Source organism: Rhinolophus sinicus, chromosome 1 (genome assembly GCF_057876585.1).
Source record: "Rhinolophus sinicus isolate RSI-liver-muscle chromosome 1, RSI-T2T, whole genome shotgun sequence".
Classification (NCBI taxonomy): Eukaryota; Metazoa; Chordata; class Mammalia; order Chiroptera; family Rhinolophidae; genus Rhinolophus; species Rhinolophus sinicus.
The window spans coordinates 183,582,913-183,598,126 of NC_142501.1; the positions used below are offsets into that span (position 1 = coordinate 183,582,913).

The window sequence follows — 15,214 nt, forward strand, 5'->3', positions numbered from 1 at the left end:
AGTATCTTGTGATAAGTTACCAAGTACTCCTCTAAGGAAAATACTCTTAATGTCAGCTAGAAAAATGCTTAGTACTAAAAAGATTTCAAATTTTCACATATATCCTCTGTAGGAATTTTTTTTTATCTAGTATTTTGGAGAATGCCTACCTCACAAAAGTTGACAATGTCAGTGATGAATTTCTATGAGGCGCTTGAATTAAATTTCCTAAAATGAAAATTTGCACCTGTATTTTATCATTAAATGAGTAACAGAAGAAACAAAAAGCCTATAGTATCTAGTTAAAATGCCTTTTTGTTTGCCAATTTCTGCTTTTCATTTAAATTTCCTGTTATAACACAGTACCTCACAGGTTTCCTTTCTCGAAGTAAGTCTTCTAGACTCTGTTCACAGTGTTCGGCCACCACCACCAGTCTCTCTGAATAAAGAAAACAAATCCACTTTATATTTGATTAACACATTTTAATAACAAGATAATATACCCCACTAAAGATATTAACATACAGTACAAATGGTATTTTAGAAGAGCTTTTCAAACTCCATATTAATGACACAATTATCAAACATATCAATGTGTAATAGAACAAGACATTAAATAACAAGTTCTTTTCATCTTGTATTTTTCTGTAGAGATTCTCCCATGCACATGCAGAAAAACAGATGGAAATGCTTACCTTTGGAAAGAAGAACTCATTGTTTCTCTGACACAGGCTAGGAGAAGGAAAAGTTTGGATGAAGATATAAAGAATTTTGAAGGGAAGGGAAGGGAAATTGGGAGCTAGGGACAGACTGTCTTGACAGCCTGGGTCCAACACAAGGTCTGTGAAACTGAGTTCAGAAACTCGAGAAAAGCAGAAATGTTCTGAATCATGACTATGGACAAAGAACAGAAAATCAATTTGGGATTGTTTGCACCATCCTGGGCCTTTTTTTTAAACTAAATTTTATTGGGGTGACAATGATTCGTAAAATTACATAGGTTTCAAGTGTACAATTCTGAAATACATCATCTATGTATCACATTGTGTGTTCACCACCCAGTCAGTTCTCCTTCCATCACCATATATTTGACCCCCTTTACCCTCTCCTACCATCCTCCCTCTGCCTTTACCCTCTGGTAAACACTAAACTGTTGTCTGTGTCTATATGTTTTTGTTTCTTTGTCTTGTTCCTTTGTTGCTTTCAGTTTTATATCCCACATATCAGTGAAATCACATGGTTCTCAACTTTTTCTGTCTGACTTATTTCACTTAGCATAAGAATCTCAAGATCCATCCATGTTGTCACAAATGGCACTATTTCATCTTTTCCTATGGCCGAGTTCTATTCCATTGTGTATATATACCACATCTTCTTTAACCAATCATCTGTCGAAGGACATTTTGGTTGTTTACATGTCTTGGCCACCATACATAAGGCTGCAATGAACCTCGGAGCACATATAGCTTTACGGATGTTTTCAGATTTTTTGGGGGTATATACCTAGGAGAGGGATTGCTAGATCAGTTGGTAATTCTAGTCTTAATTTTTTGAGGAACCTCCACACTGCCATCCATAGGGGCTACAACCAATCTGCAATCCCACCAAGAAAGTCTGAGGGTTCTGTTTTCTCCACAGCCTCTCCAACACTTATTATTTGTCTTGTTGATGATAGCCGTTCTAATCGGTGTGATGTGATATCTCATTGTGATTATTTGCATTTCTCGGATGATTAATGATGTTGAGCATCTTTTCATATGTCTATTGGCCATCCGTATGTCCTCTTTGGAGAAATGTCTATTCAGGTCCTCTGCCAATTTTTTAATTGAATTGTTTGGTTTTTTTGTTGTTGAGTTGTATGAATTGCAAAAATTTTCTCCCATTCGGTTGGTTGCCTCTGTGTTTTGTCGATGGTTTCTTTGGTTGTGCAGAAGCTTTTTAGTTCATTCAAGTTTTACTTCCCTTGCCTTCGAGGTCAAATTCAACAAATCTTCTTTGAACCCAAGGTCCGTAAGTTTAGTACCTGTTTTCTTCTATGCAGTTTATTGTTTTAGGTTTTAGGTTTAGGTCTTTGATCCATTTTGAGTTAATTTTGGTACATGGTGACAGACAACAGTCTGGTTTCATTTTTTCGCACATGGCTTTCCAATTCTCCCAGCACCATTTATTAAAGAGGCTGTCTTTTCTCCATTGTATGTTTTTTGCTTCTTTGTCAAAAATTATCTGTCCATATTTATGTGGGTTTATTTTTGGGTTTTCAATTCTGTTCCATTGGTCTGTGTGTCTGTTTTCCTGCCAATACAACGCTGTTTTGATTATTGTTGCTCTGTATTACAAGCTGATGTCAGGGAGTGTGATACCTGCAGCATTATTCTTTTTATTTAGAATTGCCTTGGCTATTCAGGGCCCTTTGTGGTTCCCAGAACAAATCTGATTATTTTTTTGTTCTATTTCTTTAAAAAATGCCATTGGGATTTTGATGGGGATTGCATTACATCTGTGTAATACGGCTTTGAGTATACGGCCATTTCAGCTATATTGATTCTTCCAATCCATGAACACGGAATGTCTTTCCATTTCTTTGTGTCTTCTTCAATTTCTTTTAAAAATCTCTTATAGTTTTCAGTGTATAGGTCCTTCACATCCTTGGTTAAGTGTATTCCTAGGTATCTTATTCTTTTTGTTGCAACTATAAAAGGAATTGTTCTATTTCTTTTTCTGAAATTTCACTGTTAGTATATAGGAATGCAATGGGTTTTTGTACATTGATTTTATAGCTGGCAACTTTACTGTATTATTTTATTGTTTCTAATAGCTTTTTGATGGAGTCTTTAGGGTTTTCTATACATAGCATTATGTCATCTGCAAAAAGTGACAATTTATCTTCATCCTTCCCAATTCGGATGCCTTCTATTTCTTTCTCTTGCCTGATTGCTCTGGCTAGGACTTCCAGTACTACGTTGAATAGTAGTGCTGATAAGGGACAACCCTGTCTTATCCCTGAAAGTAGGGTGAAGGGCTTCAGATTTTCACCATTAATTATAATATTAGCTGAGGGTTTGTCATATATGGTTTTTGTTATGTTAGGGTTATTTTCCTTCTGTACCCATTTTATTAAGCGTTTTAATTATTTGACAAGATACAACATCCATTTATGATCATAACACTTAATAAAATGGGGCCTTCTAAGATTAAGTAATAATATAAAATTTTGGTGGGCACAATCAATATTATGATGTAATGTTTATTTTCCAACAGATCAACCATCTATGAATAAGACAGCACAGTTCTAAGGGTCAGTCTATACTTTTTTTCCTCATCAGTTATCCGTAGTGACCAACACATTGTCTGACACAGCAACAGAAGTGTGTGTGTGTGTGTGTGTGTGTGTGTATTTACACATATACAAAAGGATGAATGGAAGAGGAGCAAGAGAAAAGTACAACTGGGCTTACAAGTGGTTGGGGATTTGATAAGGTTATTTCAAGAGAGACAAAGGGTTTAAAAAATTGGGGTACTATGAATATCCATGCAAAGTGGTTTCTAGATTAGATAAGGAAGACGGTTAACACAAAATATATAGATGGTAGCCAAGACAAAGAAGTGAAGGAGCAATGAGATTGGGAATAGTGATAACTACAAAGAGGTCTGGTGAAAATGGAAAGTTAGCAAAGGTAGAAAAATTGGACAGCTGCAGATGGAAAAGGAGAATTTCAGAGCCGGAGAGCCAGTAAAAGGAACACCTCGGTAATGACTAGACCAAGGCATGGTCTTGCATAACGGAGTAGAGATGAAAGACAATGGCCTACAGGCCGTCATGTGAGGTGTGAGGGCAGGATATTATATGGGTCACATCTTAGAAGCTGAAACTGTCTATACAGAATGATCTGAAACACGAAAATTAAAAAATGCTCCAAATAAAAAGCTATCAGTTTAAAATGAAAGACTCCAAGTGATCTGAACAGAAACTTGAAAATTAAATTTGAAAGAACACTTAGTGAGAAAAAAGAAAAAAGAGAACAGTAAAGAAAATCATGAAATAAAAGGTCGAGTTTTTCAATTAAATAAAGAGCATACAAAGTTGAACTCCAAGCAGTTTAGTACTACTGTAAAGTTCTAGAAGGAAAAAGCAAATAGTACTATCAGAAAACCAAAACGGGAAGCTGCATTCCTGTGATTTCTATCTTACCACCTTTTGTAAGTTTTCCTTACAGTTATCTGGCTACCTCTCCTCAGTGTTCTCTGTAGATTGGCCCCTATTCCACTTTAGTTTTAAATATTTCTAGTTCTTCCACCTTTGATTCTGGGTCTTCATATTGCATTTTCTTCTCATTTACTCCCAAGGGTGAAAAACTCTCAAATTTTATTTCAAGCCCAGAACTCTCTTCTGAATTCCAGGCTTTTATAGACAATTTCTCACTTTAATATAAAAGTTACCTCAAACTCAACAGAACCCAAACTGAACATATAGTTTGCTCCTTAAGCCTATTTCCCTTAGTACAACTAATTTCAGTAAATGGTTCCACTATCCTGGCAGCTGATCCAGCTAGAAACTTAGGAGCAATCTCCCTTTCTCAAATCTAAACAAATGTCCTGTTATTTCCATCTTCCTACTGTTTCCAGAATCTATACAGCTTGCTCCATCTGACACAATCTGGGTCCAAACATCATCTCTTATTACTGCAACAATCTCTTAACTGAGCTTCTCACATTCTTATTGCCTTTCAATATTTTTTCACACTGAAGTCTAAGTGATAAAATAATAATTAATAAATCTGAACATATAACTTCCTCTTTAATTTCATTTTATTTTACCTCTCGGTCACTAACTTCCAGTCACACTGGCCTTCCTTCCCCTTTCCTGCATTAAGGTATTAGCACATGGCTTCCCACTGCCTAAAATGATCTCCCCTATTCCCTTCTCCCAGTTAGTTCCTATTATAAAACATAGTAGTTAAGAGCTCAGACACTTTTGTCTAGGCTGAAACCTCAGGTTTAATACTCATTAACACTGTAATTTTGGGAAGTTTGTTAACCTGTCTATGCCCTAGTGCACTCTTCTGTAAAATGAATAAAGCAATAGCACTGTCTCACAGAGTTGTTCTGAGGGTGAAATGAGTTAATATTAATATATAATAAGAGCCTAGAATAGTGCCTGACACATAGCAATCACTATCTAAGTTTTAGCTATTATTAGCATTCATTCCTCAGTCAAATGTGACTTGCTCAAGGAACATTTTTCTGGTCCCCCCAAATCAATTTCCTCCTCCTATATTATAAACTATGCTACATTGTACTTTCCTTTTGTATCACTTATTTCAGCTCTAAAGATTTGTATATTTTTTTATTTAATGTCGTTGTTCTCCACTAGATAATACATTTCATAATGGCAGGAACAATGCCAATCTTGTTCAAAATGTATCACCAGTGTCTAGAATGGCACCCCAAATATATAAGCAATAAATATAAAAATACTTGTTAAATGAGTTAACTTGAGCAAAGGCATGATGTGGCCATTAGAAACGAGTAAGAATTCCGTACGACGACAGTCATTATCTAAACAGAAATCTGTCCCGAGTAGAAATGCATATACTTACGTTGTAAACGAGGCATAATAATACCTCAATAGCGCTGATTTTAATATAAAACAAAAACATCAGAATTTATTAAAACGCACATACTCCATTAACTAATAATTTTAAATTAGATATTCATAAGTCTCCATATCCATGAGAGATTTCCAAAGTGTTTGGCATTAGCCTAAAATTTGTCAGGCTTAAAATGATTTAGGAAAAAAAATGTTGTCAGTCTCCTTCTGGAAACTCCTTCAAAATATCATAAACCAGAGTTTGCCAAGCTTCAGGATCCTATGAAATTTTGAAGCATTATTTTAATGCAGCAGAGCCACAATCCTTGGTAGACTATCAGTCTATCCCAGAGGTAATGGCATATATAACTAAACAGTGTTTCCAATACAAACTTTGTAAAAACAAAGTTTTTACAAGAAATCATTAGAGAGTCTTCATCCTGAAACTCTGGACCACTGTTTGAAAATAACTTCTGTTTGTTATAAAACAATATAGTTTCACAGAATGAAATATGACAAAAATATTTAGGAAACATAATGTGCCAAATATAAGTCAACAATGTACTGGCATCATTTATTAAAAAAAACAAATGTGACACTAAGATGAAGTTTAAAGAGTAGAAGATATAAGAACTGTGAAATAATCTTTCTAACAAATATCTGATAAATACCAAGTATCACCGTAGTGTACACACAACCTGAATTGTATGTTTTAAATCAAAGCTAAGAAATTGAAGACAGTACATTAAGCAAGAAGATAATAAAAGAGTTGAATAAGGAGAGGGACTAAAAGAAAAACCAATTTTTCTTTTTTACAGAGAGGTAATTAGTGAATGTGGTAAGGTAATCTGAAAGATTATTAGAATACAGCTACTACATTATTCTTTGGTTATCCACAATAAAAATTCAGATTAACTCATCACCTTTTAAATATAAAAAATAAATACTTATACAATAAAACTAATAAAGAAAATGTCTGGGCTTATGTGGGGATGGAGTCCCAGAGAGCAGTTCCCAAGTTCTGGGCCTCGCGTGGGGGGTGCTGGCTCAGGTGGTAGTTGGCCGTTGGTGTAGCCAGTTGGCCAATTGGCTGCTGATAAAGCTGCCGTGACTGCATTGGTTGGTTGGTTGGTTGGCAGGCAGAAAGGTGGACAGCAGACTGCGGATTGTGTGGATCCTACTTCGTGTGTCTCGCCCGGCCGCCAGCGAGAATATAGTGGTATGACTCCCGTATCTCTGGCTCCCTGGGTGTTCCTTTTTGGCCTCACCATATCCTGCGTTCTTACGTGGGGAGCGGGAGCTGAGACCCCACATGAAATACTGCACGACAGCTTAAAAAATAGTATTGTTAGTAGGTCACTGTGAAGGTCAGTTTTATGACTCAATATGGCTAGGCTATCGACTCCAGTTATTCAAACGCTAACCTAGGTGTTACCGTGCAGATATTTTATAAGTGATTAAAATCTATAACCAGTTTACTTCAAGTAAAGATTATCCTAGATAACTTGGGTGATTGTGACTCAATCAGTTGTAAAGGCCTTAAGAGCAAAAGCTTCTCTGAAGAAGAAATTCTACCCAGGGACTGCAGCTCAGCTCTTGTCCAAGAGTTCAGTGTCCTTGATGTCCTGCCTATGACTTGCTGACCCAGCCTCCACCATAACATAAGCCAATTCCTAAAAATTAATATCTATATCTATATCTATCTATATATATACACATATATATATCTCCATCCTACTGTTTCTATTTCTTTGATGGAAGTCTGTGATCTGATATAGAACTTCGGTTGAAATTATATGCAGCTAGAGATATACAATAAATTACCTTATATAGGTCCTTAACAATTCTATTATTAGTGCACATAATTTTGTTCTTGATTTCACTATCAATAACCAAAAGATTTCTGGGTAATTGATACCAAAGAAAAAAAAAGGGGGGGGGGATGCATTACAATTTACAAACTTCACTCTGCTTCTAAACACTGCGGAGCTTTGCAGCTCAAAAGAAAAAGATTAAATTTGTTAACTTCAGTAGTTTTAAGCTTTATTTGCCTTTTTTATTGTAAAGATATTTTCTTCAACTTTTCTTTTCATAAACCAAGATCTCAAATCCTAATAAAATGTCCACTAATACTTCATCCTGCTGAGTTAGCAAGAAGCTAACATCATGTTGAATCAGTTTTGAATGATCTGTAGAAAGCTAATACATGTGAAAACATAATGTTACTAAAACAGACCACATGTCACACATAACTCCAAATAAGAAGGGGAAGGTGGGGGTGGAGAGTAAGATAAGATGTAAGATATCTGAATAACAAGAACAGAATAAAAGGGGGAAAAGAACCAAAACTCAAAATTGTTTGAGAAGACAAGTAGAGTCCAAACCAAAATCATGTGTGGTTATACCATTGAGAAATGTGTGTTGTTCAGTAAGGAAACTGTTGAGTAGAAACTTTTCAAATTTTTCAAACTAAATGCAACTGAAATGACTGGGATTCTTTGGAACAAACAGACCCTTATAAAAACATGTATAATAATTCAGTTATTTCTTATGCATACAACTTTTAAAGACAATGAGCACTGCCAATTTAAACAAATTCCCTGACTTTTTGACAATCGCTGACATTTGCATTTCAGGCAGCCAAACTGAAACCATATTAATTTTATACCTATCCATGACCTATGTTACCCTAGAAGAGGGTCTGCTGAGATCTAGGAGCAGGGCAAGCAGAGGAAACAGAGTAACTAGCCATATGGTGGACAGGCCTAAAAGGACTACTGAGATTGCTGAGCTGGCTTCAACACTACCAGAGTCTAACAGTGTCTAAGGAGATCAGTTTCTGACACTGAAAACTAAAAGGAAGGTTCCCATGCAAAGTCAGCAATAGTGTTCCCAGAGGGATTATATTAGGTTGGTGCAAAAGTAATTGCGGTTTAAAAGGTTATAAACAATTCCAAAAATCTACAAATACTTTTGCACCTAATATAAGGTTTTTCCAGCTTCAGTGTTTATATAGGGGTCATTTATGTAGAGGGTAAAAAGAAGGAGCTCAAGAAATATCTAACAATTGAGTCAATTATCCTGAGAAAAGAAAGCCTAGGGAAAACAGAACAGAGAATAGACTCCAGTTATATGAAGTGAAGCTCCAAACAGGCTTCCAGACACAGTGGAAAGAAATCAAGGGCACTTTAGGATACGAAAATCAAGAAGTCCTAAAAACTGAGGAAAGTGGCAAGTATTTGGGAAGATAGGCATACTTCAAATTTGCTGATGTAACACAGCAAGACTAATTACAGTCCCAGCTACAGATGATAAAGAGTATCTACTATATTGCCAATGGTTTTGGAACTGGGCCAATGTGACAATTGAAAATTCTTCAGAATTTGTAATTGGATGGGGGGAGAGGTATTTGAGGCATTCAGGGATTGACAATATCTATCAATTTTTCAGTGATGTAAATAGCCCCAAATAATTTTCATCAGTTTTAAACATTTAATGTCATCGAAGCCACTTATCAAATAAAAACTTTAGCAGAAAGTTTTTCTTTTAACAAAAACAACAAACTTGACAAAATTTCCTAGATTAGTTACTTCATTGATCTGTACCTCAACTCCCTTATCCGGAAAATGAGAACAATAATAGTTTCTACATCAAAATAATGTTGAGGATTAAATTAATTAAAATATATAAAGCACTTAGAATACTGCCTAATACATAATAAGCACTCAATAAATACTAGCCATTAATAACATTACACAAAACATTTTCTACTCAAAGTCATAAAACTTCCAGAGAAAATATTTTTAAGACATAATTCAGACTTAAAAAGTAGTATTTAACATATTTTTCAGGAAAACAATAAAGAAAATGTAGTTTGTGTTCTTGAGAGCCTTTTTAGGTCAAAACACATGAAAATGCCATTTTTATAGGGGAAAAAAGCAGTTCAATATCAGCAAATATATAGGATTAATTTTACAAATTATTTTGTTTGTTAGAAAAATTAAATACATTTCACTGAAATGCGTCTAACATAATTTTAAAAAATGGAACCTCAAAAATAGTTTTAAAATATTGCCATCACAAACATCTTTAGGAGTGCTATAGATTAAATATCTGTGTATCCCCTAAAATCATATGTTGACACCAAATCCCCAGTGTGATGGTGCTTGGGGTGAGGAATTTGGGAGGTGATTAGGTCATGAGTGCAGAATGTTCATAAATTTGATTAGTGCTCTTATAAAAGAGGCCTGAGAGAATTCCTTTGCCCCTCCTACCATGTTGAGGTTAGAGTGAGAAGATGGCTATTAGTAAAGAAGTGGGCCTCACTAGACATGGAATCTGCTGGTGCCTTGATCTTGGGCTTCCCAGCCTCGGGAACTTTAGAAATTAATGATGGTTGTTTATTAGCTACTCAGTTTATGGTGTTGTGCTATAGAAACCATAAAGACTAGGACATGAGATATAGAAGAACCTGACTATACTACTGAAAAAGCAGTAAACATCCTCTCGGTGAAACACTGACTGTTTAACTAATAGGGTTCAACTTTTCTATTTCAGTTCTCTAAATGGAATCCTGTATAAAATGATTACTGCAGCTCAAAAAGAATATTAGTGACTTCCTTTTCACTCGAAGAGACTTAGTCTAAATTATTACTTTCAATCATAAGAAACATTCCAACAGACAATTCTAAAGTTTCTAACATTAGAACTTTCATTTCCTTTTAACAGAGGTGAAGAAATATGCTTAAGGGATAGTGGTTTCCTTGAAAAAGAAAATTAAAAATCCTGATTCTCAGATCTGAGAAACATGAATCATTCAAACATAGTCAGAAAAACTCAAATGACTGGAGTTTTGGCTGCAGTGAAGGGTGAAGGCATGCATGCACACACATAATGGTTTCCTCACATAGTCACTGTATATTTATAACCTAATCAAGGTAACAGAGTAGAGAACACAAAATAGAGAAAACTGTAACAACTCACCATGTTTTCCCCTAGAAATATCCACATACTGGCACAGCCTTGGGTGGGTGATGGTCTTAAGGATTTGAAAGCGCCCTAAAATTTTGATGGAATTTGGTGTGAGAGGAAGCCCGTTGCTTCCACAAACATCATGTGGCAGAGCTGAGGCAAAGAAGGTAAAGGCACCCATTTCAGCATCCTTCAAGGGAAACATCTCGGAGTCCTAGACCTCCCAAGATAATCTGGAAAAGAAGTTTTTGGAAGATCAACCAAACATTAAGGCAGTGTTTTCTCACCTTAAACAGGATGAACAATATATGACTTGGAGGATATGCCAATCTGAACACTTTAAAGTAAAAAATACCAAGTTTAAAAATTCCAAGATAATATCAAAGATGAAAAAAAAATCACCCAATCATAAATTTATATCGCAGCTCTAAATCAAAATCAAAGATTTTCAATGGCATATAAAGAAAAGATAGAACATTACCTCTTCAATGACGCCTGACAGCTTTAAGAATTTAAAGGAATATGCTTTCCAATAAGGCTCTTCTGATTACCTAAAGCTTGAATAATCCACAGATTATCAAGAACTTTTCCTTTTTACAGAGTGAGGGAAGTCAAAAAAAAGGAAATAATAGATTCCAACCAGAAACTTTAAATAATCAGGGACTCTATTTATAGTTGTAAAAATTAAACAAGATAACAGAAGTTACTATAATGTTACTTAAATGACTAATCAAGTTTTGTTTTTGTATTAAGTGTTTTACATGTGATGTTTTAATCCCCTCATCTGTTTTAATCCCCATCTTGAAAGATGTTATTGCCTGCAAGTTAGAGATAGATGTTCCATGTGTAGATCCTGAGGGGTCCTATTAGCACAGACTCCACGCAAATCGTGCCTCAGAGTGTGTAATAGAGCAGCCTGGAGATTAAGAAACTTGCTCCAAAATCAATCTGACTCAGATTAAAAAGTCAACCACAATGCCCAGGTGTGTAGCTAAAAAGACATTCCATTTGTCAATCACTGAATTCTTCCCTTCTCAGCTTCCACAATAAAAATATGGAATTCTAAATTAAAGAATAGGGCACTTTTCATGTCTGCCCAGAAACCTCATTCATCAAAATGTTTTAAAATGTGAAATTCATACCAAGGAAGAGAACGGAAAAAGGCCACGAGCTGATGAAAGATCTCAATAAATTACTGTAAAGTATTTTGCATATGGAAGAGTATTGTCACAAGAAACAGAAAGAAGGAAGCTGTAATACAGTCAAGAGATTTGCTCAGCCACTTTAATACTCAGAGGCTTCAGATTCAGAGAAAGCAGGAACAAAAGTGCAGAGAAGTCAGAAGAGGGTTTGAAATGAGAAAGATAATTTGAAGGGCTGAGGAACAGAAAAGTTAACTTTGCCATTAGCCCCTAAGTGGGCAGTTATTTATCCTCCAAGCCAAAATTGGTGAGGCTCTTCCCTAAAGAAATTAAACAAATTGTGTGAAAATTATAGTAAACAGCTGCTATGGGCACTGGTGACAAAAGCAAACTCCTCAATTCTGGAATATTTAGAACCCCAGATAAGATCTGGCCCCCTTACCCTGCCATCCTAAAATAGATATGCTAATCAACAAGCCTGTCTAGATGTTCAAAGCTCCTAGACAGCCATTCTTAACTCTGAAATAATGAACTGTCCAGGGACCATCAGTTGACAAATGACTATAGTATAAAAAGCAAAGAATAAAATAAACAACAAAAAAATCTGCCCTGGAGGCAACTGAAATAACTTATGGAAAACAACACCAGAAAAAATCCTCTAATATACTTGGGAAGATTTGAGAAGACATTACATCCATTACATAAGACAGAAAGTATGGAAAAAAAATACTTCACAAGAGTAAAAAGAAATTGCATATATATATATATATATATATATATATATATATATATATATATACATACACGTATATATATACACACGTGTATATATGTGTGTATATATATATACATATATACACATATATAATATAATATATAAGGTTATGTATGGAGATAAATAACCTTATTAACATTCAAGGAATTGCTCATTAAAGTCACATGAACATTTGTATTGGCCAGAGAGTAACAATGAACGAATCTGATAATACGTATTAGGAGAATATGGAGAAATAGAATGTAAATTGGTACAACCACTTTGGAAAACAGTTTGACACTATTTTCCTACTACATTCCTCCATGAACTCCTACACACATATACAGAGGATACATACAAGAAATATCAGATATCAGGATGGTATTGTTTCTATTATCCCCAAACTGGATACTACTTACATATATCTGAACACGTGACAATGGTTAAATAAATTGTGGTACATCCATCTGATGGAAGAGCATACAGGATGGAAAATAAGCAAAATATAGAAACATTTTTAGCAGTATAGATGAATCTTAGAAATATAGAGTAGGAAAACAGTCACACAAAACTTATGTCATTATTCATAAAATTCAAAAATAAGAAAGGCTAAGTAATAAGTAATTTAGGTATACTTACCGATCAGGTAAGAATAAATTCAAAAAGGAATAAAAAAAGACCCGCTTGAGGGTAGGGTTACCACTATATGAAAAGCAGGGGTGAGATTAGGGAAGAAGCTACAAAAGCTTCAAAAATCTTGAGTAATATCCTAGTACTTAATTGGCGGGTTAATGGATGTTCATATGATTATGCTTCATAATTTCTATATTACATATCTCTACCTATCTATCTGCCTATCTATCTATCTATCTATCTATCTATCTATCTATCTATCTATCTGTGTGCTATATACCACATTATTTCATAAATTTTAAAAAATTAATTGAAATTTAAATGAAAAAAAATTTTTAAATATAATGAATTGATTTTCAACAAAGGCTAAGAAATTCAATAGAAAAAGAACAGTCTTTTTTAAGAAATGATTCTAGGACAAGATACCCATATAGAAAAAAAATTAACCTCAACTCCTACTGTTACATCTACAAACATTTGAGATAGATTATAGACCTAAATGTAAAAGCTAAAACTATTAGTCTTCTACAAGAGAATATCTTTGCAACTTTAGTCCAAGCAAAGATTTCTTAGGTAGAATAAGAACACCACTAATAAAAGATGAACTTGATAAAGTGGACTTCATCAAAATTAAAAGTATCTGCACATCAAAAAGTGCCCTTGAGAAAATGAAAATCCAAGACAAAGATAAGGAAAATATTATATATATGACATTTATATCAAATATATCCATGTATATGTATGTAAGTATGTATGTATGACAAGAGACCTGTATCTAGAATATATAAAGAATGGCTAAAATTAAAACAAGTCCATACAAAAATAGGCAAAAGTCTGAAACACACACTTTCACAAAGGACAGCACACACAGACTAAAAGCATTGGAAAAAGTTTTCAATAGCATTAATTAGGGAAACGCAAATTAAAACTACAACATACCACTTCACAACTACTAGAATGGCTAGAATTTGAATGATTGGCAATACAAGTATTCAGGAAAATGTGGAACTGGAGCTGATATGTGCTGCTGGTGGGAATATAAAATGACACAAGGACTTGTAAAATTGTTTAGAAAACTGTTCTAAAGTTAAACAGTATCTTGAGTTTATGACGCAGCAGTCCCACTCTTACAAGGAAGAAAAATGAAAATATGTATCCATAAAAATACTTATATGAGAATGTTCACATTAATTTTACTCATAAGTCAAAGAAAAAAACTGGAAGCAATGTAAATATTACACAAGTAAATGGATAAATAAGTTGTGGCATATTCATCCAACGGAATTCTATTCAACAACAAAGGAACAAACATGCTAAAATATGTATATACCAAAAACATGCTGTTGATGAATGAGACACAGAAAAGTTCATATCTTATGGCTCTATTTAAGCACTGTTTCAGAACTTCAGATCTAACTGTAGTGATAAATATGAGAACATAGTGCCTTGAGTGGGAAGAATGGGATTGGACAAGGAAACAGAAACATTTTGGAGTAGTGCAAATGTTCTCAATTTTGATTGGAGTAGTGTTTATCACATGGATGTTTACATGTATCAAAATGCATCAAACTGGTTACTTAAAATCAGTGAATTTTAATGTATGTAACTTTCATCTGATAAAAAATGAAACAATTAAGAGACTGTGAGAAATGAATAATTAAAAGAATGAGTGCTTGAAGTGATTAACAAATTAGATAAAAGTGTTGGAAAATAAAGTTGACACAATTGCTCAGAACATGGAGCAAAAAGGTAAATAGATAAAAGCATAGGAGAAAAGACAATAAACATAGTGAATCAAGCCAAGAATCCAACAATCACCTTAAAGAGTTTCAAAAAAAGAGAAGAGAAAATAAAGGAGAATTATGAAAAACAGAATATGAGAAAATTCCCTATGGATGAAGGGAAACATGTATCTTCAAGTTATAGTCTTATAAGGAGGATAAATGAAAAAAAGACTCACACTGAGACATTTGTCCTAGCACTTTTGTGCTCATTGCAGGAATAAGCTCACATGAACACATCATCATAAATTTTCAAAGCGTCAAGCATAACTAAAAATTTTAATAATTTCTGAGAGAAAACAAACAATTCAGTCACCAGCAAATTAAGATTAGACTGGAATTCTCATCTTCTCATGAGCAACAATGG

At 34.4% G+C, this 15,214-nt stretch overlaps 1 protein-coding gene across 4 annotated transcripts in view; it reads right to left on the minus strand.

The window, feature by feature from the left end:
• Positions 1-15,214, minus strand: part of TBCK (TBC1 domain containing kinase) — a 179,130-nt gene that overhangs the window by 160,720 nt on the left and 3,196 nt on the right. For 3 of the 4 annotated variants that reach the window (XM_019738922.3, XM_019738920.3, XM_019738921.3), the window contains exons 2-3: positions 10,550-10,770; positions 346-418 (exon numbers count right to left, since the gene is read on the minus strand). In XM_019738922.3, coding sequence (XP_019594481.3) covers positions 346-418; positions 10,550-10,742 — 266 coding nt within the window. In that variant the 5' untranslated portion in view covers positions 10,743-10,770. Of the gene's footprint in view, positions 1-345; positions 419-674; positions 712-10,549; positions 10,771-15,214 lie in introns of those variants that run through there. The other variant, XM_074322745.2, reaches the window with a different exon arrangement.